The sequence below is a fragment of the Canis lupus genome, chromosome 12 (genome assembly GCF_003254725.2).
Source record: "Canis lupus dingo isolate Sandy chromosome 12, ASM325472v2, whole genome shotgun sequence".
NCBI lineage: Eukaryota > Metazoa > Chordata > Mammalia > Carnivora > Canidae > Canis > Canis lupus.
Window position 1 is genome coordinate 7,228,355 of NC_064254.1, and position 24,592 is coordinate 7,252,946.

At 57.5% G+C, this 24,592-nt stretch overlaps 2 protein-coding genes across 10 annotated transcripts in view; one reads left to right on the plus strand and one right to left on the minus strand.

Moving 5' to 3' along the window:
• ZFAND3 (zinc finger AN1-type containing 3) overlaps window positions 1-4,349 on the plus strand; it is a 320,017-nt gene extending 315,668 nt beyond the window's left edge. For all 6 annotated transcript variants that reach the window (XM_049092558.1, XM_025418640.3, XM_025418637.3 and 3 more), the window contains one exon: window positions 1,965-4,349. In XM_049092558.1, coding sequence (XP_048948515.1) covers window positions 1,965-2,119 — 155 coding nt within the window. In that variant the 3' untranslated portion in view covers window positions 2,120-4,349. The remainder of the gene's footprint in view (window positions 1-1,964) is intronic.
• Window positions 4,350-19,072: 14,723 nt separating this feature from the next.
• The window catches only part of BTBD9 (BTB domain containing 9), a 409,006-nt gene continuing 403,486 nt past the window's right edge, over window positions 19,073-24,592 (minus strand). For all 4 annotated transcript variants that reach the window (XM_049092559.1, XM_025418641.3, XM_025418644.3 and 1 more), the window contains 2 exons: window positions 19,780-20,003; window positions 19,073-19,223 (listed from right to left, as the gene is read on the minus strand). In XM_049092559.1, the coding sequence (XP_048948516.1) occupies window positions 19,809-20,003 (195 nt within the window). In that variant the 3' untranslated portion in view covers window positions 19,073-19,223; window positions 19,780-19,808. The remainder of the gene's footprint in view (window positions 19,224-19,779; window positions 20,004-24,592) is intronic.

Consider the following 24,592-nt stretch of genomic DNA (forward strand, 5'->3'; position numbering starts at 1 on the left):
AATGCTGAAGTTAGAGAAGTATGTCAGGACTCGGTGACAGGAACATCTACATACACATCATGCCACCGTACTGCTGTTGCCCTGCCTCAAGCCCTTGACCTAGCAGCAGCTTCTCCCCTGCCAGGTAGGCTTTGCTCCCAAAAGACAGTTCTGTTTGTTAGATGGAGGATGCATGCTGAGCCTGTCCACATTTATGCTGGGAAGTCCTTTAGGACAAAGATAACTGCTATCCAATATCTTCAAGTAATAAACTTATCAGTAAATATGAGCTCATTAATCTTAACTTTGCTTTTGGACCAAGTGGGAGCTCAGCTTCTCTGGAGACAAAAATTTCATCTCTGTTCTTTTCCTTAAACCCAGTCCCAATTTAGAGTCAAACATATTGCCCTGCTCTGCCTGGGAAGCAGTTAATAATGTGTTTTTTTCTCACAGTGGATAGTCCAGGCTCAACCTGGTCACTCAGGCCCCCAGGCCATTTGCATGTGCTCTGTACACAGCAAGAGCTCAAGACCTAGGAGCAGGAGTATCAGCTGAGGAATGTTCTCTAGATGAAGGGAATCTTACAAGTTTGGCTGTTGAACTGTTGCCTGTCCTGGCTACTCAGTCTTTGCTTCAGCTACTAATGTTGTTCTTCTAAAATCACTGCCTCCACCCTTCATGTCTGGAAAAAAAAAGAAATTTAGGATGTAGAGATTCACACATCACCATTTACAAGGGGTGGCTGTTTATTCACTCTAGGCAGTGGGATCTAGGCATAAAAGAAGTCTCAAGGAAAAGTCTTTGAGAAGAGGTGTTGTTTGTGAGGAGAGCTTTGGCCTAGAAGGGCTGCTATGGGATGCCTGCCCATGCGCACAGAGAGAGGTGGACCTGGTCTGGCTAGGCCTGTGGGGCCTGGAAGTATGGCCACATAGGGCGGCAGCATAAGCCAGCCCAGCCTGGATCTCTCCCTCCCCTCGTTGACCAGACAGACCTAGGAGACATTAGCTGTCTGTCCCCCACACACCTACCAGCAGTTCTAGGAATTGAGCAGAATGGGGAAGGAAAGGGTCACATCCTTGGCAGCTCTGTGTCTCCTTTGTCCCTGAGCTTCCCACTGACTCCTCAAGGGCCTCCTCTTACCGTTTCCTCCCTGAGGAACTTCACCTATACCATTTCCTTGCTCTGTTGGCCTCTCCTCAGTCCTTTGTTTTGCCCCATGAGTGTCTCCCTTGACTTCTCTGTTCCAGAGAGGAGCAGCCTCCTGACCTTCCAAGTGGAGTTAGAAGTATCTGGGTCCTTTGAGATGACTGGCGATTAGAGCACAACATTTCTATTCTTTCCCGTATTTATCTGTGATACCTCTTCCAGCACTGGAAATAATCCATTTTCCTTTGAGAGCCTCCACTCACTTGTGGGCTATGGTCTGATCACACCCACCGTCCCCCTGAGCCCTCATGTTCAGGAAATAGAATGTAATTTAAGCCATAATCATTTCTGCTCCCTCTCTGCCTCCTAGGAGTGGTGGGTATCCTATGGTTGTATTACAGTTTGCTCAAGCTGGGAAAGTGCTGAGTTGGCAGCTCTCTGCTCTCCTGCCTATTTGGTAGGGAGGGAGGGGGCTCAGAACGCACTCATCTCCCAGGGAAGGGGGCATGTCTCACCATAGCAGTGGGGTTCCACCTTCAGGGCTCAAGCAGGAGCAGCAGTGAATGCAGAGTCAGCTTCTGAGCGGCACCCTTGGACATTCTGAGGCCCTCAGGCTGACTCAAGGAGGAGCTGGGAGCTGCAAAGGTGCAGCCCCCTTCATTGCAGGTGGCAACCGTGATCAACTCTCTTCAGCAGCAGGAGCACCTGCTATGACCACGGTCCACTCCTTCAGATGCCCCTCACATCCTCCAGATCAGAATGAGAGCTGGGCTTTGGGCATTTGGAGGCCACCTTAACGGTCTTAACATCTGTTTTCTCTGCTTCTCCCACCATTGCAGGTTATGTGTTCTGTATGTTACATCGCCTCCCCGAGCAGCATGACTGTACGTTTGACCACATGGGCCGAGGCCGAGAGGAAGCCATCATGAAAATGGTGAAACTGGACCGGAAAGTGGGGCGCTCCTGCCAGCGCATCGGGGAGGGGTGCTCCTGAAGGCCAGGCACGGCCGCCACATGACGCTGTTCTTAGTTCACTAATGTTAGCCTTATTTAGGACAAAGTCAGCCAGACACCTTGTACTGGGCACGCGTCAGACTACAGCCAGTCCGTTTCCTTTCTTTAGCCAGCCATCCTGGTACTGTAGTTTAGGGGTTGATGGTGGTTGAAATTGATTTCTGGCTGGTTACTAAGGTGCCTGCTAGCCATTGTATAAAATTAAAACATGAAGAATATTTTTTTTTGAGCATGGCTAGTGGATTTAAAACAACACATACCTGTCACTGCTGGAGTCAAACTTATAAAAAGCCTTAAGCGGAAAGTGTTCCAGATGGAGACTCTGAGTTAATAGAGGAGTAGAAGCTGGTGTTAAAGTTCCCATGACGCACATGGCTTTGCCAGAAACTCTGGTTAACGTTCGGCCTTTCACCTCTTCACTTATCCTTAGTCCCAGTAGCCAGGATCCCTGATGGCCCCGCGTGCCTTGGCCACAGGAGGCTGTTGAGATTGGCTGCGTGGCTGGGCTGGGCGGTGGCTTCGCCTTCCCACAGAGCTGGAAAATGGGGGTGGGGGGGCAGGTTCTTAGGAAAATTTTTTTACCTGACTTGCTATGAAAAAACTCTCTCATCACACGAGAAGAGAAACGATAACCTCACTTTGAAAATTAGCTCCACCCAAGACTAGTCCATGTATGAGACCCATCTTTTCTACACAGGACCCAACAGTCAGGAGAAGCAACCAGGGGCGCACCCTGACCCCACTGGCTCTGGTTTGCCACTTGCCAAGTGCAGGGGTCTGGCAGTTGATCAAATAAGGCTAATTACAGCACAGCAGCTGCGGCTGGGATCTACAGACTGGCCTCTGCAGCTAGATTTCTATATCAGGAGTTTTTAAAAAGACATTTCCTAGCCAACGGGGATCAGCAGAAGGGCTGGGGAGCCCCTGGGAAGCTGTGGCCCGCAGCCTCTGCCCCCCCCAGCGGGTGCCCGCCCAGCCCTCTGCGGGCCAAGAGGAGACTGCCGTGGCCCAGCCCCTTGGGTCTGAGCCGCTCTGCAGTCCAGGGACAGCCTCTACCACATAGCAGGTGTAGGGAGGGGAGGCCGCACCGCACGTGCCACAGGGGCCGTGGGCTGATCGGTCTAGAACAGTGATTCATGGCCATGGCCCAGCTCTGAGAGAGACGTTTGCTCTGGCGGTGGGGATGGGAGGGCGTATTTCCCAGCCTGTGCCTCCTTGGTGCAGGCGGAGAGGAGTCCGTAGCCGAAGTGGCTCAGGCCAGGTGGGGAGGGTGTATATGGGCCTGTTCACCCAAGGTAGGGAATCCTCACCCATCAGGTGGGGAGGGGAGGGTGGACAGGATTAAGATTCTCTTGAAAGCCTGAACAGGGTTGAGTGGGCCGGAGACCCCATCTGGTCCAGTCTGGTGCGAGTCGGAGGCTCCTGCAGAGGCGGTTCGGATCTGCCCACACACAGGCTACTGGAATAGTTTAACCCAGCAAACTTTCCCTTTTATATCGCAACAAACAGTTCGACTCTGTCTGCAGTTCACAGCTAAACACCTGCAACTACAAATGTTTTTTGATCCGGAATACTGAAATAGGAAATCATGCTCTTCCCAACCTCTTCCTCCCATCCTGCCCCCACCAGAGTGGAATCCGCTGCAAAATCTCCAGCCTTATTCTTGCTTCAGGACCCAGACCGGTGTCTTGCTCTAGGGCAGCCCAGGGCAGAGGGGCCAGGTCTGCCCGCGTTTACCACTGTTGTCAAGCCACGGCCCTCTGGCCAGTACACGGCCATCCTCAGTGAGGCGGCCCGCCTAGGCCCCCCGCCAAGCTCTGATCCCGAAGAGGCCCCCCACGCGCCCTCCCAGCCCTCCTCAGGCCCCACCCTCTGCTTTGAGGCAGGGATGGGAAGCAGGCTCCCCGGGGAGCCCAGTGGCACACCGGGCTCGTAGCCCATGTTCACGTCCTGATGGTAGAGCTGGGGGTGGGGGGAGGGCTTGTTCCCCTGCAGTATCTGTTCTGTGAAGTTTGTTAAATGTAAGGAAAGCTTAAATTCTTGTATCTTTAAAAGAGAAGATCTTATTTAACCCTTTTGTGTTTTAGATTTACTTACACACATAGCCTAGAGCTCAGTTTTAGTTTTAACATTGTGAAAATATTAAAAGAATCTTGTAACTTTATTCTTTTTTCTCCTGCTGAAAAAAAAATTAAACCAATCGTATGAAAGTTTGGGTTTCTCTGTTTTGCCAGTTCTCCTAAGTGCTACCTGTATAGCCAGGAAAATGGTAAAATGTCTCCCTAGCCAGAGTTGGAAGAGATGGGGGAGCAGTGGCTCTTGTGCACAGAGTCCCTCTCCATTCTCTGGGGTCATGTTCCAGGCCAGAGAGCTGCTCCCCTGGTTTCTGTGGGGTGGTTGTGCCTTGGGAGGCCACAGGGCCTGGCCCTGGGTAAGGGTGTGTGCACCAGGCCAGGCCTTTGCTGGCAGCGAGGAGGTTACACATGTGGGGGATGGGAAGAAATGGGCACCAGCCCTGAGGGAGGGCCCCTCTGCGTGTATGGTTTGGGTGTGTCTGGGGCCTGGGAGGGGCAGCATTTGGAGAGCCAGATGCCCCCAAGGGAAGATGAACGTGATGTGTATCTGTGTGAACTCTGGTATAGAGAACGCATTTAATACGTCCTAAGGTGTTTAAAGACACTTGGGGGAAAAAAAATTGGGGGTGGGGGTGGGGGAGTAGTAGCATCCCACCTTGTCACCTTTAGGGCAGAGTATTGACCACACAGTTGTCATTGAAAATGATGATGGAAAATCCTCAGAGGAAATGAGAAGGGCACGGTGGAGGCAAACAGGCAGATGGGCAAAGGAGCACAGGAGTCTGGTGGCCTTGGAACACACCAGGCCCGCAGTGCACCCCCTCATCCCTCCTGCTGATCTAGGAGGCTTGGTTTCTGCCAGCAGAAGTGGACAGCAAGAAGAGGGTGGGAAGAAGCCGTGAGGAGCAGAAAGCCCGCTGGGGTGAGGGTGGGTCGGCAGGGCAGACCGAGAGCCCTCTTGCTCCAAAGGGGTGTACCGAGAGGAAGCACCGCAGCAGGTGCCAGAGCAGTGGGGACACCCAGGAGAAGTTGCAGCAGCCTCACCAATGTATCTCCTTTGCAGCCATTCTCAAAGCTGCCCGAAGGAGGGCTCCGGGAGGAGAGAATAAGCAGAGGCAAATTGGAGGCCTGCAAACAGAGGAGTGCCGCGAAGGGTCTGCTCCCGGAGCCAGGTGTGAGGCCTGGCCAGCGTCCGGCAGCGCTGAGTAGCTCCACACTTGATCCATGCCCTGTCCCGGGGTTTGGGCAGGAGGCTGAGGTAGACAGAAAATTAAGCAAGTAACAGACCATTTATTAATGCCACACAAACAGTATTAATTAAGAGGAACCATAGGCCTTATGTGACTCAGCTGTGATTATTACAAACAAACCGACATGCCTGGTGTACGTGCCTGGTGTGATGGGGCTACGTCCTTCCTGTCCATAGTAGGAAGTGACAGTGTATAAAACTGAAAATTCCAAAGAGCAATATAAGCATGTTACCTAGAATGTGGAGGTAGATGCAGAAGAAAAAGCTAAAAGTTTGGTGGGTTTCTTTGGGAGTGGAGGATGGGAATGCAGCCAGCCTCATACTTACTACTTCTGTGACCATACACGTGTATAATGACTTTTTAAGTTTCAAAAATGACAGAAGGGACCACCTCTCCCAGGCAGTCAGGATTTCAAGAAGCTTAGGACCCCGGAGGTGCAGAGTGGGACACTGCTTTCCTGGTCAGATGCTTCCAAAGATGCAGGTGGCTGGTGCATTGCAACGCAGGACTTTTTACCACAGAGCCTTTTCATTGTCACCACACCTTGGGACAAGTTACCCCACTTCATTGAGCCCCTCCTGTATGCTGAGCACTTGAGGAAAAACCTGGAGATTACTTCTAGCCCGGCCAACCTGGAGCTTCCAGTTGATACGGACCTATGGTTGTGCTGTCCCAGGGGCCCATAACCTGAAACACCCGGCAGACCCCAGGGACTTGACATTGCCCATCAGCTGCATCCTGTTGCCCGGGTTCACGTATGAAGGTGTTTCTAATCAGTTACTGGACAGCAAGCCAGGAGCAAGGGGGTGAGGACCCTGGGGGGCTTCAGCAAACCGCCTACGAAATCAACCCGATAGCACGCCCTCGGATTGCGGGAGGGCCAGGCTGGAAGGGGCAAGCAGCCCGTGGGCTCACATGAAGCCGCTGGGCCTGGGGCCTCGTCTCGTGGGTTTGGGGGCAATGCAGCTGTTGGCAAGTGACATGTGCCCCAAACCGGGGACTCAGGTTTCATGCTCGTGGGTAATGGGGTTCATGCACGACCCCTTGTGGGGTCCACCGACTCGGGAGGCCAAGCTGGGCCACTGGTTCCTAGAGCTCCGCTCCCAGCCTGCCATTGTCTGGCAGCCCGTGCTGTCCTCCCAGGGGCGGGAGGCAGGTGGACGTGCCGGGGGGCCAGGGCTGCGGCAGGCTCTGGAAGCAGGAAGGCCACGGGTCAGGCAGGAGGCGGTGGGGGACCCGGCCCAGGAGGACTCCGCGGGACCCCAGGCCCAGAAGGAAAGGGGAAGTCACCAGACACGGGGCCCAAAGGCAGATGCTCCTGACACACACCTCGGGAGCCCTGGCCGTGGGGGCTCCTCCGGCAACACCGGGGCCCCGCTGGACGCAGTGCTGTCCGGAAGTACTGCCCGCGGCGGGCGGCCTAAGGGAATGAACGTGTGATCCAAGAGCGCAGGGGAGGTGTCTGAGACGTGGGCTCCTCTCTGAGGTGCCTTGGGGACCGTGGTCGGCCGTGGGCCTCGGAGGGAGGGAGCGGCGGCAGGTGGCGGTGGCGGTGGCGGTGGCGAAGGGCTGGGCCAGCGGTCAGGCTGGGCTTCACTGAGGCGGGGCCGCGGGGGGCCGCTTGGGCCCCACGGAAGGATGGACATGGACGTGCGGTTGAGGTGGGCCGGGTGGGGCCACGCGGCGGCCGGCTCCGTGGACTCAGCTGAGGTGTGCGCCGGCCTCCGGGGACAAGGGGGGACGCGGGACCCGCGGCTCTGGCGCGGCCGAGAGGCCCTGGCTGGAGGTCGTCGGCACGCGGCGGTCACGGAGGGAGGGGGCACGGGGCACGGGGGGCTCCTGCCGGCGGGGGCCAGCAGCAGCAGGCCAGGGGGGTCCTGCCCCGGTCGTCGGGGGAAGGGGCCGGAGCCGGGCAAGGGTGGAGGAAGGGAGAGAGGAGCGAGCAGAAGCACCTGCGGGGAAACGGGTTCGTAGCCCGAGGCCCCTCACTCACCCAGGCCGTCCGACCTTATGAAACTTGCCAGAGTTGAGCTACCTGAAGCCCGCGGCTAAAGCGCCCGTCACGCCGCCTCCCGCTGGGCCACACCGAGGCGGCCGGCAGGTTGGGGATGCCGAGGTGCAGTGGACTTGGGGGGATTCAGCTTGGGGGAGTGGGACAGCGTCGCGTGTGTGCCGTCGCCTCGGAGCTGGGTGGTCTTGGTCGCTCCCTGCTGCCCGCCCGACGACCGCCCGCGTCGCGGCTCGAACGAAGCCCGGAGGCCTGGAGGGGAGACGGCCCTCGAAGGGTCTGCAGCGAGCGCAGTGGCGGGTGTGCAAGCCCAGGGGAAGACGCTTCTCCCGCCTGCGCCCGCGGGAGGCCTGCTCTTGCGGAAGGTCCCCTGCTCTTGCGGAAGGTCCCCGGCGGCGCCCAGGTGCAGATGCCACCGTGCGAGGCGGGGGAGTTCCGGAGGCTCCTGGAATCCTCCCGCTGCCCCAGGAAACACCCCGGACTGTAGTTTCCCCACATGTGGCAGTAGTTCTAAAAACTTACGCCCCTGCCAGGGTGAGTTGTGAAGATGAAGGAAACTTCTCCAACGTACCAGTAATTGGAAGTTTGGCCGGCCGTGCTAGAGGAAGGAGGCGTCCTTCTGTTCTGACGCGGAGTCCGCAAACGGCTCTCCCCAGGAGGGTGACGAGTGCGCAGCCTGGCGGTGCAGGACCCAGGCCTCACAGACGCGTCCCACAGTTGCTGAAATGTTTGTGCTGGTTTTCCAGCGTTTTCGATGTCTGGGTGTGTGTCAACTTTGAGAAGTGGGTGATTTGCTGTGATTTCTAATTCTTCATCTTTGAACCTAATTTTGTAGTCATATTTTTTATGCTTTTTCCTAAAGGGGGCCTCATAAAAGGAGGGCAAGAGTTGAAGGCCTTAAATGGTCAGTCAGTTCCCAGCATGAGCGTCAGGGGAGGGGGGCAGCAGGATGCCCGGGTGCCCACAGCCTTTCCCTGTGTCACGTGTGTCACAGGCTGAGATGAGGAGCTCAAGTCTGAAGGTAAGTCGGTTAAGTAGCTAAGCACCCACTTGGGCCAGCTGACAGACCTCATGAGGGGGCCGTGTGCTGGTTCCTGCTCCTCTATCCTGGCACAGACTGGCACTTTGAGAGGCACCGGATGAGAAGTGTCATGACGATACTGTGACTTCAAATGGGTCCCTGAATTCTTTGGCACGCCTCCCATCAAAAAGCAGAGCCCTTCCCCTTGAGCGTGTGCTGGCTTTGGCGACTTGCTTCTCTAATGCTTAGCATACGGCAGGAGCCATCCCTGGCTCCAGGTGAGCTCTGAATGGCACAGGATAGGACCGTCAGTCGGGCTCGCTCTCGCACCTGTGCTCCAGGAGCCTGGGCTGACACGGGAGTCACGTCACCAGGACAGTGATGATCAAAAAATGGAAAGTAGGGCAGCCCCGGTGGCACAGCGGTTTGGCGCCGCCTGCAGCCTGGGGTGTGGTCCTGGGGACCTGGGATCGAGTCCTGCATCGGGCTCCCCACATGGAGCCTGCTTCTCCCTCTGCCTCTCTCTCTCTGTCTCTATGAATAAATAAATAAAATCTTAAAAAAAAAAAAAGGAAAGTAAGTGTTGGCAACTGTGGAAAAGATGGGGCCTCCTGCACATTGCCAGGTGGGAATGTACAGCGAGGTGGCCACTGTAGAAAACTGTGCGGCGGCTTCTCAAAAATTTCCAAGGGATTACCATATGCCAGCAATTCTGCTCCTTGGAATCCACTGAAAAGACTTGAACGTAGGTCTTCAAGTGTATGCACACATACGTGTTCACTGCGGCTCTGCTCAGAATAGCCAAAAGGTGGATGCAGCCCGGGTGGCCACCAGGGGATGAGTGGATAAACACAATGCGGTGGAGTCCTACAGTTTGGCCACAAAAAGAAAGCAAATGCACATGCCAGGCTATGGACAAACTTCAGAAACATTATGCCGAGCGCAACAATCCAGTCACAGAAGATGACATGTTATAGGATTCCATTTAAGGGAAGTGTCAGGATGGGCAAATCCAGACGGTGGTCAGTAGGGTCATGGGGAGAATGGGGGCTGATGGCTTAGTGGGTGTGCATCTTTTGGGGTAATAACAAATGTTCTGGACCCAGACAGAGGTGCTGTTTGCACAACACTGGAAACACACTCAGTGCCACTGAATTATTTAAAATGGTGTATTTCATGTTATATGAATCTCACCTCAATTGAAAAAAAAAAAAAGATCTGGCTACTCTGGAGCCTCGTACTGGAGAGAGCACATGGAGAGCCCATACTGAGAGAGAAGCCAGGGGGCCCAGCTGTCTGGGTCCCCAGGGCACTTGCCGGGTTTGTGGGGAGTGAGCGGGCTCTTCGGATGACCTGCCACAGCTTCCGTGCTAACCCACATGACACCAGGTGGAGCGGAGATGGCTCTCACCACTGAGCCCTGGCCAAACTGCAGATCTGTGTGCAAAATAAATGTCGTTTTCGGTCCACTAGGTCCTGGGATGGTTGGTCTGCAGTAATGTGATGTGAACAGGCGATGTCCGATGACTGCAGGGAGCTCCCGGCCCCCAAGGCATCACGACTGCCAGTGGGTTCAGCCAGCCAGGTTCTTGGAGGGTGGCACTAGGCCTCAGAGGTGGCTGTGCTGGGCAAGGATGGTGGAGGGCACTGGACCGGAGAGCTGTTGGGGGTTAGGGTGGCAGGATGCCCGGTGTAGTCAGGAGCAGAGTGTGTGATGCCAGCGGCCCTGGTGGCCTCGGGGACCCCTCCACCGGCTCAGCCCCGGCCGCAGCGTATGGCAGCCCTGGCCCGACAGGCAGGACACGGTTCTTCTGTGGCTGGGCCTCTGCCAACGCACCGCCTCCCTCTGGCCCCTCCTTCGCTGGGGAATGTGGAAAATTTCTCCATCCCACACACTCGCCCAGTAGGCCTCAGACATAGCTCCTTTAGAATCTTCTGTGGAGCTTTTAAAAAATCCCCACGCCCAGGTCAACCAGGATGTCACAGATGGGCACGGTCATGAGTGTTCGTCAGAGCTCCTGAGGCTGTCACAGGGCGCAGCTGGGTTGAGCCACCGCCACAACGCACAGCATCCTGCCCCGCTGCAGGAAGGCTCAAGGACACCGTCTGGGTCTACAACGGGGCATTGGCCTCGACGCGGATGGACCTGGGCGGGGGGGTTATGCTGAGTGAAGGGAGTCAGTCCGAGAAGGACAAACATCATGTGGTCTCATTCATTCGGGGAATATAAACAGAGGGATTATAGGGGAAAGGAGAGGAAATGAGTGGGAAATATCAGAGAGGACGACAGAACAGGAGAGACTCCTGACTCTGGGAAACCAACAAGGGGTGGTGGAAGGGGAGGTGGGTGGGGGGTTGGGGTGACTGGGTGACGGGCGCTGAGGGGGGCACTTGACGGGATGAGCACTGGGTGATATGCTGTATGTTGGCAAATTGAACTCCAATAAAAAAATATACATTAAAAAAAGGCACAAAGAATGAATGTTTGTAACCATCGAGCACTAATTTTCAAAACTGGCTGTGCCCCAGCTAATAACATCTTTCAATTTGCAAATTAAAAAGGGGCGCCTGGCTGGGTTGGTGGAACATGCAACGCTTTATTCACGGGGTTGTGAGTTCGAGCCCCACACAGGGTGTAGAGACAACTTTAAAATGGGTGGATTTCCCCACAAACATCTTGCCCTTTAAACTTTGGAACCTATAGACGTTTAGCAACAGTATGTGACAGATGACCAAGTGCGCTTTTCTTCATGGGCATCTGGTAGATTCCACAGAGACCACTTGCGAGCACCTCCTCCTCCTCGGGGGTGTGACTCTGGGGGGTGTGCGGGGGTACCCCCGGCAAACCGCTGAACTTGAGCGGCCGTCGGGGGGAACCCCAGGTAAACCTGCTGAGGACACCTGGCTTTCGGGTGTTGGTGTAGCAGCCCCTTGCCGGGGTGGTCCCTTTGATGGGGACGGAGGGACACACCGTTTAATAATGCTCCAGATGCCAACCCGGCCCTGGTCAGATGCCCCAGCGCCTGTGAGGTGGGGATGACAGCGACTTAGGAGCGACGAGGTGGGCGACATAGGTAGGGAGGCGTGTACCCCATGATGCCTCGAGGTCGCTGGCAGCGTGTCAGCGAACCCAGCCCCTTCCTGGGTAGCAGAGCACTGTCGTGGGGGAGATGCAGGACACAAGACAGGAGCTGCGCCTCCCTGGAGGCCCGAGCAGGTGGAGGACCCGGACGTGGGGGGCCAGGGCCCCAGGACAGACGAGCTCGTCCTTTTAGAGCTGCTTGTGGTGAGGAAAGGGCTGGAAGGGCACTAACCAGGGTTAGAGACAACCAGGTTTCAAAAAGTAAGAGAAAGGTGACTCCGTGGCCAGAGCCTGTCACTGGGGAAAGCGTGGGTAAGGATGGGACACTGAACTCTGCAGGAGTCCTGTTAAGGAAGGAAAGGGCAACAGGTCTGGAGCGCTGTTGACCGTGTCTCCCAGTCCCACAAAGGGCCGCCGAGCTGGGGGTCCTATCCCCAAGTTCACCTGCTGCGGTTTCCCACCACGGCCGCCCAAAGTCAGCAGTTTGCCCCAGGGCCCACGCACCCCACGAAGGATCGCATCCCCAGGAGGAGGAGCTCACGAGCCACCGCGGCTCAAGGTGCCCTGAAGAGCCCCCCCTCCAGGGGGCACCGGGAGGCATGACCACGAGTGCCAGGGACAGCAGCGGCCTGAGGGGCCGAGGCTTGGGGCAGATGCGCCTGATGACCATGTGGCCTTAACAACTCTTTCTGGAGTGAGAAAACTGCAGACAGGGCCCCGGAAAGGGCCCCTGCTCCAGGCCAGTCGGATGGCGGGGACGCCAGAGCAGCGGCCGTCGCTGCACCTGCTGCACCGGGGCCCGTCCCAGGGCCTGTCGCCCGCAGAGTTCATCCTCTGGGCGCTGTGGACACCGGCAGCTCCCCTGTTGGGTGGGGACCCTGCTGCCCTGGGGAGGAGAGCTGGGTGCTGGGTGGGTCCGGGGGGAGGGGGCCCCCAGGATGCGGGGGCAGAGATGCAGCCACTCTCTGAAGCACCGAATGTGTCTGAGGACACTCGTGTGCTCCGCGTGTCCCACATCGTGTTTGTGTGTAAAGGCCAAGTCGCTGTGGCTTTAGGCAACCAACCCCTCTGTTGCTCCCCTTTCCCCATTTCCTGGGTGTCTTGGCACCGCCTCCTTACTTTCCACTCTGGATATTTTTGTTGCAAACTCTTTGGGTCAAAGGTCACAGCTGAGAGGGAGGGAGGGAGGGAGGGAGGGCAGCGTGTGCTCCTTGCCCGTCACTGCACGTGCGGACGGACCGCTGGCCGCGCTCGACTCCCGTCTGCGCTCTGAGTCCCAAGGGTGAGATTGTTGCCACCCAAATAGATGAAACAAGAAGAATATGCTGGAACGTTGGCAGTCCCAGCGGGTGGAGGGCCTGAGGACGCGGACCACTTCGGAGGGGCTGGCCCTCCGAGTCGGGGCAGGTGTGTCCTGGGCACAGGTCCCGGGGGGCAGCCGATGGTCGCGGGCGGGAAAATCTTGTCCAAGGGCGAACAGCCCGCAGGGGCCACGGCCGGCGAAGGCTGCTCCAAGCCCGGGCCGACGCTCAGGGAGACGCAGGAAGAGCGTGGGGAGGGCTGGAAACATGGGCAAAGGCAGCTGGGGATCCCAGGAGCCCCACATGAGCTCACAGCCGGCCTCGGGGACAGTCTCCGAGACGGGCAGCCCCCACGCCAGACCCCACCTGGACCGGGTGCCCCGAGTCCCCTCACACCTCAGCCCACGGCTCTTCTTGAACCCTCAGGGCACCTGACACACTGACCCGCCGTCCCCCAGGCCTGTCCCCACCAGGCCTTCGGGGCTCCTCTGCTGCCCCTTCGTGCCCCCCAGGCTCTACCCGCTGGGGGCTCCGGGGCCATCCCTCCTGGCCGGTCACTCGTGCCAGTTACAGGAACACCGTGATGACACCCAACCGCCGCCCCCATCCTGCCCACACACCCCTAGGCCGTCTGCTGCCGCAGCACCGCGCCCCCCCCACTGGCCTGCTCCCCATGGAGGCCTCCGGTCGGGCAGCCGCAGCTGGGCGGTGAAGCGCATGCAGACCAGCCCCGCCTCCCCAGGACCTTGCACCGGCCCCGCCTCCCAACCCCCCAGGCCATCACCCCCACCCCTGCCCCTCACCTGTCTGCAGGTGCCAGCCCAGCTGCAAGGCAGGGCCCTCCCATGCAGGGGCCGCCGGCTGAACGAGAGCAAGCTACGGGCGGGGGGCCAGGGCACCCACAGTCTTGCCATTGAGCTGCGGGGAGACAGAGAATGGGGTGCAACCCCCAAGGTGGAGGAGGTCCATGCTCTCTGGGGACTTGGCCACAGTAGCTCGGGGTCAAGCCCCACAGCAGCCCCGAGGTGCCCGTCCCCCACTCTGCACACTGCTCGCAGGCTGAGCCCAAGGCCCTCCTCACCTTGAGCTTTCCCGGGTGCTGGAGCAGGGGTGGCCTCAGGACCTTGGCTATGGGGAGATAGCTTGTCTGAGGGCTGTGCGGAGTGGCCGCTGCCTCTCAGAGGGGGCTCTAGCAGCTGAGCTGCACTGTGGGGGAGCGAGGTGAGGAGAGGCTGGGCCCGCAGGCTGCACAGATGTGGCCGACAGCACCTAGCCCAGCCATGGTGGAGCACTGAAGATGAGGTGCCCCCCCACCCCGGCCTGGGGGCTGGTCTTGGAGGAAAGAGCTTGGAGGCCCAGGTACGAGGTGTGGGTGCAGGGTAACCCGGACCCTGGGGCCGGAGCTGCCACGCGAGGACCAGCTTGCCCCTAAGGCCCCGGGCAGATGTGTGGCCACTGTGGCCAGGCTGGGCCCATCTGTACCCGAGTGGGCCACACACCCCGGTGCTCCTCTGACAGGACGAGCATATTTGGGGATGGAGGGATGGACCGTACCAGGGGGCCCAGGGGGCCGGGGCATCCGTGGAGACCCAAGCCGCGGAGCGCAGGCCCCCTCTGCGCCCTCTGCTCAGGGTCGCACCACCTTCCGCACAGAGCGGGCACCTCTCACCTGGACGGGATGGAGCCACTGCCCCGGGCTCCGGGGGTGGCACTCTTTAGCTGCCCCAGCCGAGCAGGAGACGATGGTGGAGGCAGGTGGAGGCCTCCTCCTCCCCCGCTCCCGGCCCAGAGCTATAAATACTCGGGATGCAAATGGTAAATGCTCGAGACATTTATCATAAATTATAGGTGGATGATTGTGAATCTTTAGGCTGTGAAGCCCCTTGGGGAATATTTTAACTCTTAAAAAAAAAAAACTAACCTGATGAGATAGGAGGGCCCCCCTCACAGTCTGGCTTTTGCCAGGGAGAGGCCAGGGTGTTGGGAAGGAGGGCTGAGGGGCGGGGGAGCAGGGGACTGACTTTCCTGTCCCAGCGGAAACGACCTGGCCCCGGGTCAAGGGGGACTCAGGCCAGATGACGGGGAGGGCACCTCTGTCCTTTCTGCTAGATTGGAATGTTCTTCCATGGGCATGATTACTAATATTTTTTATTTTTTATTTTTTATATTTTTTTTAAATTTTTATTTATTTATGATAGTCACAGAGAGAGAGAGAGGGGCAGAGACACAGGCAGAGGGAGAAGCAGGCTCCATGCACCGGGAGCCCGACGTGGGATTCGATCCCGGGTCTCCAGGATCGCGCCCTGGGCCAAAGGCAGGCGCCAAACCGCTGCGCCACCCAGGGATCCCTGATTACTAATATTTTTTAACAAGTAATTTAAGAGACCAGTGGTATCCCAAGCGTGTGGCGGAGGGAGCTTGTCCGTGCACCTGCTCCAGCCCTGCGATGGAGCAGGTCCCAGCTCACTTCCATCCATGGGAAGCCCTGCCTGGAGGGACGTGGGGTGGTTGCTGGGGGGTCCAAGGTCATTGGGCAGCTGCCCACGTCCGCAGAGGCACGAGGCGCACGGCCCCTCCGGCCAGTCGGATGGAAACCAGCAGAGGCACAGTCCTGCCTGCTCCCCAGGACACTGCCCAGGGGTAGCAGGGCTGAGGACAGGGGAACGGGTCTATCCTCCAACCGCGCGTCCCCCCGCCCTGCCCACAGGCTTTCTCTCACACCACCGGGGCTCCGGAATCCTGCCCAGCCATTAGGCTGACCTCGAGGGGCAGAAACAGGGCGCCCTGGTTGCCCCACATGCTGTCTAACCATTCCCTTCCTCTTTTCCAGAAACTCCTGAGCAAACAGCAGGCACCGGGACGACTTCTAATTTAATATTATAAAAACCAGGGTGGCACAGAGCCAGGAGCTGCATCTTAAATTCCTAGGGCCACTAATGAGCCTGAACTCCCGCTGGAGCTGTCGTCGGGCCAGACACACAAGCCATGGCTGTGGCGGCAGAAATACATGGAGCTCGGCCTACGCCCGCCACGGCCACGGCCCACGGCGGCCACGGCCACCCCGCGCCGCGGCTCCCCGACTCGGCCGCGTCCGCAGGAACCCGCCACCTGCACAGGAGGCAGGACTCAGTGGTAATGCCACAGAGTGTGCGAACGAGGAGAAACTCCTGGAAGGAGACACATTTAGTTTTTTTCCTCTTTTGACACCTTTCTTCCTCGTCCAAAGGAAGTCTCTTAATTGAAGCCTGCAATGGGGTGTGCTCCCTCTATCACCAAGTGACCTTGGCACACAGGACGCTCCGCTTTTTATTACAGATTATACTTTTTTTTCTTCTGAGTCTCTAGAAAAAATAAGTGATTACAATTTTGTTATCTTCTTGGGGAAAAAAAGGTGAAGTTGACTGGGTTGGCGCTGTCTGCACAGTGATTTGACAATTGGAGTGACAGCGTAACTACTGAGCAATTTTTTGCACAATTCAAAAACTCATTTTTTTTGGGGGGGGGGACCAAGGAATCAGTCTAACAAACACATCCCACTCTTGCTGAAAATAATTTCTTTTCCCAACTCTTCTAGGAATAAAACACTTTTAATGTATTTGTCAGGAATCGACACTTCATTTAATAAGATTAAAAAGTGACAATTTAAAGAGCAATTGAGAAGAGTCCCACATTCATCACGGGCTCGTAGTTCTAACTAAAGTCAGAAGTAAAACAGAAAAAGCACTGAGAATACGGGTAAACAAGCATCTGTGTACGGGTGGGGTGCACGTTGTCATCCAATTACCCGTTTCAGATCCAAAGTGCTCGGCGGCAACCCTGTCTTTGAGACCGCCATGCCCCAGCCCCGCCAGCCCCGGGCACACATGCACTGGACACAGGCCCACTGGTGCGCTCGGGGTCACCCCAACTGGCCCACCCAGCAGCTGCCAGAGGCGGAGGCTCTCCCCACAAGCCCCAGTGCCGTTTATTTTCACTCTCCCCCAAATCACGATCTGCAGTGAAGGGCGGGGGGCGGTTCTGGCATCCTATTTCTTGACCTGGGCGATGGTCACAAAGGTGTCGTTTCAGGGTAACTGGGGAGCATCACAGTCAAGGGCCTCGGGCCACGAGCTCCCCGTCTGTCCCCACGGAGGCCAGACCTCAGCTGACCTCTCCTCACACCAGTAGCACCCAGGCTGCACCTCAGAGGGCGGAGTCCCTCATCTGCCCTGGCCCCCTCATGACTTGGCCGTGTGTCCTTCCCCACACTTCGCAGGGGCGTCAGCCCCCACCCTCCGCTGGGACGAGGACTCCGTGGGCATCGGGGACTCCTTCTGGCTGCAGGCCAGGCCTCTCACCTGCACTCCCATTTAGCTCCATTGGCCTCTTCCAGGTTTGGGGCCATTCTGGCCTGGTCGGCTGCAGGGAGGCGTCCTCCACAGGGCCAGCCAGGGTTGCGGGGATGCCAGGCCACTGGCGGCCCACTCATCCCTCGCTCCTGGAGACCCATGCTTCGCTCTGCCTATGTCAGTATCTGCGGGGCCACCCAGCAGCCCTGGCGCCTCACCCCCCTTCAGAAGGCGCACACAGAGGGCGGAGCCCGCCGGCCTGGGAACAGGAGGTAGACCAGAGCGGCTTCTGCTGAGTCGAGCTTCGTCGACGTCTGCCTGGGGCCCAGAGGGGCTTCCACGGGGCAAGGCCTCTGCTCAGGGCCAGGAGACCTGGGGGCGGCCAGCCGAGGGGCGCGCTGGGGGCGGGGTGGGGAGGGGAAGGAGGCGCTGCCCCAGCCTCCCTGCCGCCCTGTGCTGGCAGCTCTGCCCCCTCTCCCCCCTCCTTCCCTTGTCTGCGGAGCCAGACCTGGGGCATGCGTGGAAGGTGCAGATGCTGAAGGAGATCTGCGGGGGGGGGGGGGGGGGGGGGGGGCAGCAGGCTGCTGGCCAGGCAGCACCCAGGGGTGGGCGTGTGCCTCTTCGGGGGGACGCCGAGCTGCTGCCAAACCCGTGGCCCAAGGCGATGTGCGCTGTGGGGGTGCGGGCCCCCCAGTCTGGAGATGGAGCGTGGGAACCATCCGGGTCCCCACCAGCCCGCTGTCTCTTCCCAAGCCAGCAGCGACCGCCTCCGAGCCCCAGGACTCCTCTCTGGATGCGGGGCTCCGAGGTCTAGGAAGCAAGCCTTCTAGCGAGTGGATACGCGGCGAACGCCTGAGCTCAGGCCCCGCTGGCTCCCTGGCACCTGCTGCTCCCCACCAGGTAGTGCCAATGCCGCCCAAGGAAGTGCGTGCGAGGGGACAGCGATTCTCCACGCTGACCTACCACCGGAGACTGGTGCTGTCACCAGCGTCACACGGGGTTGTGGGAGCCACCCTCCTCCTGTGACATGCCTGGTACCCCTCAGGGGCTCCAGGGACTCCCCACAAGGTGGGGAAGGGGCAGCTGGCTCTGTGGCTCCTCTTCCCCAACCCCCCCTGTTCCTCCACGCCGTGTTCAAACAGACTGTTTAGTCAGGTGGCCCGATGCCCCCTACCCTTCCCATATCGATAGATCACTCGAGACCAGGTCACACTGGGGAAAGCATTTAGTAAGTCGACCCAGTGACTCTGTGTCTGCCCACAACCAGTGTGTGTTCAAGACCCCAAGACGGAAGTCCGGGTAAGTCCACCCTCCTCCAAGGGGATCACAGGGTGTGCAGAGGCCCCGGGCCTGCATCTGGGGGCCCCGAGGTCCGCGGTGCCCAGCCAGGCCACTGGGTGGGCCCCAGGGTGAGGAGAGGACAAGCAGGCAGAGGCCGAGCGGGTTACGCAGGGTGGTCGGCGCCCAACTGGAAACCACTGTGTAGGAGGCGCGACAGGGCTGGCTCGGCCACCGCAGTCGGGAGGCCCACTCCGTTGAGGACGAGGACAAAAGCTTCCGAGAACTGCTTTTTGTTCTAAACCCCGGGTGTGCAGTACGTCCTGCGGGGGAGGCACAGCAGCGCCACCCAACAGCCTCAACCTGCCGCAAAGGCGCAGTTCCCTGTCCCCAACCCCGACCCCCGCTCGGCCACCGCGCTGACTCCTCACACTTATATACACATTTACATACTTCGGACCATGAAATTAGCAGGTGGCTTAGCAACTCCTTCTTTGTCAGCCTCCCAAGCTCAAAGGCTGGATGCGTCTCAGGAATGACAGGTTAATAACTCAGGAATTCGAGCGATCATTAACTCCAGTGTCATTGGATTGATTTGCTCATTGTGTATTTTGCTGAACTTCCTCGGAGGATTTTCCCTGTCAGACCAGGGGCCGTGATGAGCTGCGTCTGTGCTTCACTCGGGAGACGGGAGACGTGGGCAGTGCTTCTCTGCTCCACCCCAGGCTTAACCGCTCAAAACTAAGGAGGGAAATTACAGCATCAAGAGGGATGAAAACAAGGGATGTGCTGTTTAAGCAGTGCAAAAGACGATCTGGAACACCTATGATTCAGCAAATGGACAATAACTAAAAGAAATTTTTAAAAAATCAGTTCCCACGGCAATGTGTTCCAGGAAAGTCAGCACTCTACAGAAACCCACTGCCTTCGGGTGCCTCCGGGGAGCAGAGGCCACCCCCTGCCCTGCACGCGCCCCTGCTGCGCTGTGCTTTGTAGGAATTCCGACACCACCCATCTACCGCTTCCCTCTGTCCCCCTTGCCCCAGTGACATTAGAGAGGTAGGGTGTTAATGGTGGACTTGATGAAGTTTGAAGACCCATTTTCTCCCCCTGGAGACCAGCCTGATTTGAACAAATTGAGGAGAACAAAGCAGCCCCCTTTCTGTCCTTGGGAGAACGCCTGTTGTGTGTCCCTTTTTGCAGCGGGCTCTGCTCCTCCCTGGAGGGGTCAGGGGCAGTCAACAGAGATCCCTCCTGGCCGGGGGGTGGGGGGGTGGGGGTGGGCACCAGTCCTTGCCTCTGCCCTCAATGGGGCCTGGGGGCCCTTTACTGGTGCTGCCGGTTGGGGGAGCGAGAGGCGGAGCCGGGGCTGGAAGGCAGGGAGCTGCCGCTGGGGGCCTGCAGGGCGTGGGGGTCGAGCTGCGGACCCGGGCCAGGCTCCCCTGGCCCCGACTCCTCGCTGCTGTCCTCCTTATGGCTGCTCTGCTGCTCCGGACACTCAAAGTGGACACAGTGGAACACCTGGCGAGAGAGAGCAAAGGCCCGTGAGCGATGGCGGGTGTCCTTCTGGGCCGGCGGCCCCGGGGCGGCGACAAGAGGCTGGTGCACCTGTCTCAGTTGGGACAGAGGCAAATGGGCTGAGGGTCTGTGGGTTACAGGCAGTAACACGGCCTCCTAGAAAATGTCCTCTCTGGATTACTCCATTTCGGGTTCCTTTTGTCACAGGAGCGCTCTTGTAATTAATTGATGAATCCCTGCCTCTGGCAGTCGGGTTAAGAGTCACCAGGGCTTGACTGGGGTGACAGCTGCACATAAAAACCCCTGCGTCTACGCTGCAAATGGGTGAGTTGTTCGGGCTGTGGGTTAGATTTCACTAAAGTCGGTATTTAAACATAAAGTGAGCAGGGCGTCAACCCCCTGGGGGAGGACCAGGGCCCATCTCCCAGGGTCAGATCGAGTCCCCCTGTCAGGCGTCTCCTGTGCCCTGGGGGAGGGAACAGCTCCGACACGCTGGGGCCAGTGTGGAAGGAAGGCCCTCCGCGGAGGGTGGAGGCCGGCCGCAGGAGCCAGGCGGAGCTGGCTAAGCCTGGGTGCTCTGTGCTCAGCAAACCAGGGGGAGGCCTGCCTGGCCCTGAGAATTCACAGCATGCGGTGTGTGCGGGTGTGAGCCTGACACGCGGCTGTGAAACAGGTCACCGCTGGTGTGTGAGCTGGGGGGACTGGCGACGGCCAGGAAGTCTGTGGGAGGCGGGCCTCTAGGGCAGCCGCCCTACCCTCCCTGGCACACCCGGATATTCCTTTCTCTACCAACACTGCCTGCCCCGAACTCTAAAGGGGAAGAACCCCATCCTCTGCACCGTGGTTTTTGGTGTGGGTACGCAGATCCACTTTCCAAGGGCGTGCTGGCAGTTTTCAGGGAATGAATTTCCAGATCCTCAACCCCTATATTTCCTAAAACTGCCTGCACACATGACTGAATTCACAACACCCTCCCCACCCCCACGGAAGCAGAGCACAGCAGTCACCTGGCCTCAGCGAGGGGCCCTCGCACCTCCTGGGCCCCATGAGAGCGGGGCTCCGCCCGTCAGATGTTCAGAATTCAGAACTGATGGGTAATCAGGACTCAGGTGATTTTTTGAACATAATTGAGACTTTTCCAGAATTTAAACATTTTCAAGATACACTGGCTAAAGCCCATGAGTAAAAGTCTTGCACGATGACTACAGATTTGCTGTGCCTTATTCAGGGAGTTGGTTAAAATCTATTTTAGTGAATCGTGTCATTAAATATTTACTTCTAGTAATTGGTTCCTCATCTTCCATCCTATGGTTTTTTTTACCTCCTATTTATAAAAATAATTGTATTTCAACTTAATATTTTCCTTTTCAACCTTACATGTTCAAAGGGTTATTGTACTTTTTCCCAAAGTTCTTTTAGGAGATAAGCAAAAAAAATGTTTGAAGGCCCCTGCTGCTGTCTGTCCTCAGAGGAGATTCTAAGCCCTCAAGAGAGTGCTTTTAAGTTAACAGGCAGGGCCTGGAGGACAGAGGGGCATTTGGGGGTTAGAAGTGTTTCGGGCAAGCGGAGTAACACTGCTGAAGACCCTCAGGAAGAGAAGGCCCAGTGTTGAAGGAAAGACCCGGGTTGGTGAGGCTGGCGAGGTGTCTGGGGAGAACATTCCATGACCTGCTCGTCCCATGAACACCGCTTCCCACAGGGCTGGGCTTGTACGTCAGATCCAACAACAAAGGCCCTCCAAAGTGTGCGCGCTGGTGATGAGGTGCCAGGTGTTTGGACAGACTGGTCTGGTCACCAGGGGCAGGGTGGCCCGGAGATGGAGGACAGTGGGGTCAACTCAGGGCCAACGGTGTTGTCCAGGGCAAGGGCTGAGCGCTCTGGGCCGCAGGTCACAGAGGCCTGTGAGGAGGAAGGGAGGGGCTGTGGTCCAGGAGGAGTTGATGCCTCACGGCATCAACCTTGGCTACCTGTTGGAGGTGAAGTTCAGCAAAGTGGGACAAATCCAGGAGGGGGCCCAGACTGAGATGAGCTGGCACAGGAGCTGGAGCCCAGGTGGAGGTGGGGGGAGAGGCAGCGCAGGAAGGGCTGCACAGACTTACTGGGGAAACTGAGGGGTCCGAGGAGGGCTGGATCCAAGCAGGAGGCAGTGGCAGCCAGCGGCAGACAGAGGGTCAGCTGGAATGGGGCATAGGGGTGAGTTCTACTTTCTGAGGGGCCCCATGGCGCAATGGTCCTACACACACTGGGGTACTGGGCTGGTGATGTGCCAGGGGATTTTCGGGGGGAGGCCAGAGTCCCAACAAACACCTGCGAGGCTCCCCTAACAGTACGACCTCCTCCCCAGGCTCTCTCCCTGTTGTCCCCAGCCTTCTGCTAAAGAAGTAAGATGGCGAGACCTGTAAGGGTGTCACTAAACTTGGGTACGGACATGGAGTGCATGCCTGGAGCCCGTGCAACAGCCACGAAGGACAGGCCGGGTGACACGGGGGCATGGCATGCTCCCAGCCCACAAGGGTGGGACACACTGCTGGCTCTTCCCTGGCCACCCAGTGCTTCCAGGAGAATGACAGCGCCCCCACCCCTCCTGCTCCCTCGTGGTAGGGTTCCACCCTTTCTTTCCGTGGACCTGTTGGCTGGACCGGAGCCACTCAGCATCTGGTGTGCCCACGTCTGGGGAGTCTCTTCTGGATAAGGGCCTGTGTGCAGTGGCTAAGGCGCTGACACTCCAGGGGTGGGCAGGACGCAGGGCAGGGCTGGTGGGCCCCTGCTACTCTTCCCAAGGGAGAGCTGGGGCGGGGAGGGGGGTGGGCAGGGAACAGTCCCTCCTTCATCCGAGGGCTCGATGTCCTCCACGGCTGAGCACGTGCGTGTACATGCACTGTGCACACATACACACGTGCGTGCACACACATGACCTACTGCAGAATCAGGTGCACAGAGAAGACAAGTATCAACTGCAAGATTATAGTCAAAATATAAATTCTGTGCTTACCTTCCTGCATCACTATTTTCTCCATGTTCCCACTTAATTCATTTATCCACTGCTGTTTCAAATTTCACATCTCAAACTCTAATACGAACACTAATGGAGGCCATGCGTCTCCAGGTCCGCCCTGTTCACAGGGGCAGAGCTGGTCTCTTAGAGGGAGCAGATCTCTCTCTTCACAGCTCAGACTGGGCCTGCTCTCGCCATGGTGCTCCTGGGGGCCTCGCAGCATCTGTCCCTCCTTCCTTTTCCTTTCTTCTCATCCTCCCTGCCAGTTAGAGTAAATCCCCCTGTTTGGGCCCATCTGCAGGTACTCACCTGTCCACAGCCCTATGGGAGGGCCTTTTATGATTTTAAACGGTCTGGGCCATCAGCTCTGACTTGTACCATACAGGGCAAATCCAAACGGCCTCTAAGTGGCAGCTATTAATCCATTCTCCACCAGTTTAACATTCTTTAAGTTTTTCAAGGTTTTAAGTTTTTCCAGCTACCAGCTGCCTGATGGCACTGCCCTGTGGCCCCGGGGTGGGCATACAGGTGACCAGACAGGAGAGATGGGCCCCCTCCGAGCTGAGCTTCAGTCTGGGACCCAAGGGTGTCACTGAAGGACCAATGAACTTTATTTTTATTTATTTATTTTTTTACCAATGAACTTTAATGTGGGTTCCCTGAGCATCTCCAGAGAGCCGAGCAGGCTCTGCCAGAATCAAAGGCAACACACAGGAAACAGCTAATTTTATTAAGTCACAAACAGTGTGGTGACGATTCTAAGTGGAAAAGCAGTTTTACAAATGGAAAAATGGGTAAGGCCTGGAGTCAACAAACACGTAAAATGTGTAGTGGGAGTTAGAACGAGCAGGCAAAGAGTGGGCAGCAGTAGGGAAAGGAAGGGTGCTTCCATGTGCCAGGCACAGAGGGCAGAGGGACCCCACAGCCGTAGGAGGAGTAGCCAGAGGAACTGGGTTACTGGCGTTTGGAGGTCAGGAGGTCTGCATGTATTCATTCATTTCTTCATTCACTCCACAACTTTATGAGGCACCCCTGCACGCTCACCATGTGGGTCCTGGTTCCTCAGAGGATGCACCACCCAGTAAGGACAGCTCACACACTGGTGGACGAGTAAGTGGTTCTGGGCCTATAGGAGGCCGTGAGGGTATAGAGGGGTCACAGGCCAACTGGAGCAGTTGGAGAAGCTTCTTGGGGGAGGAGATACCTGAGCTGAGTCGGGAAGCTTGAGGCAGCCAAGCAGGAAAGGCCAGAGGAGGGAGCCCTTGACGCAGCAGGAGAGGGGAGGCTACTGTAGCTCTCCAGCCCAGGGTGATGATGGAGGGGAGGGTACACGGTCGGTGGCAGTGGGGGCATGGCTCAGGACAACACTATGAGGATCTGGCCAGACCCGGGCAGGGGGCCAGAGGCTCCGGACCGGGGTGACTCTTAACAAAGGATTAAATTAAAAATACTCCAAAGGAATACATCTTTATAGTGACAAATAAAATGTCTAAAGGGGGGAAAAGTGTCTAAAGGAAGAAGGTAGGGAAAGAAACCCTTAATCCTTGAAACACCTGATGTAGACTTCAGCAGCAGTTTGGGATACACAGGAAAGAAT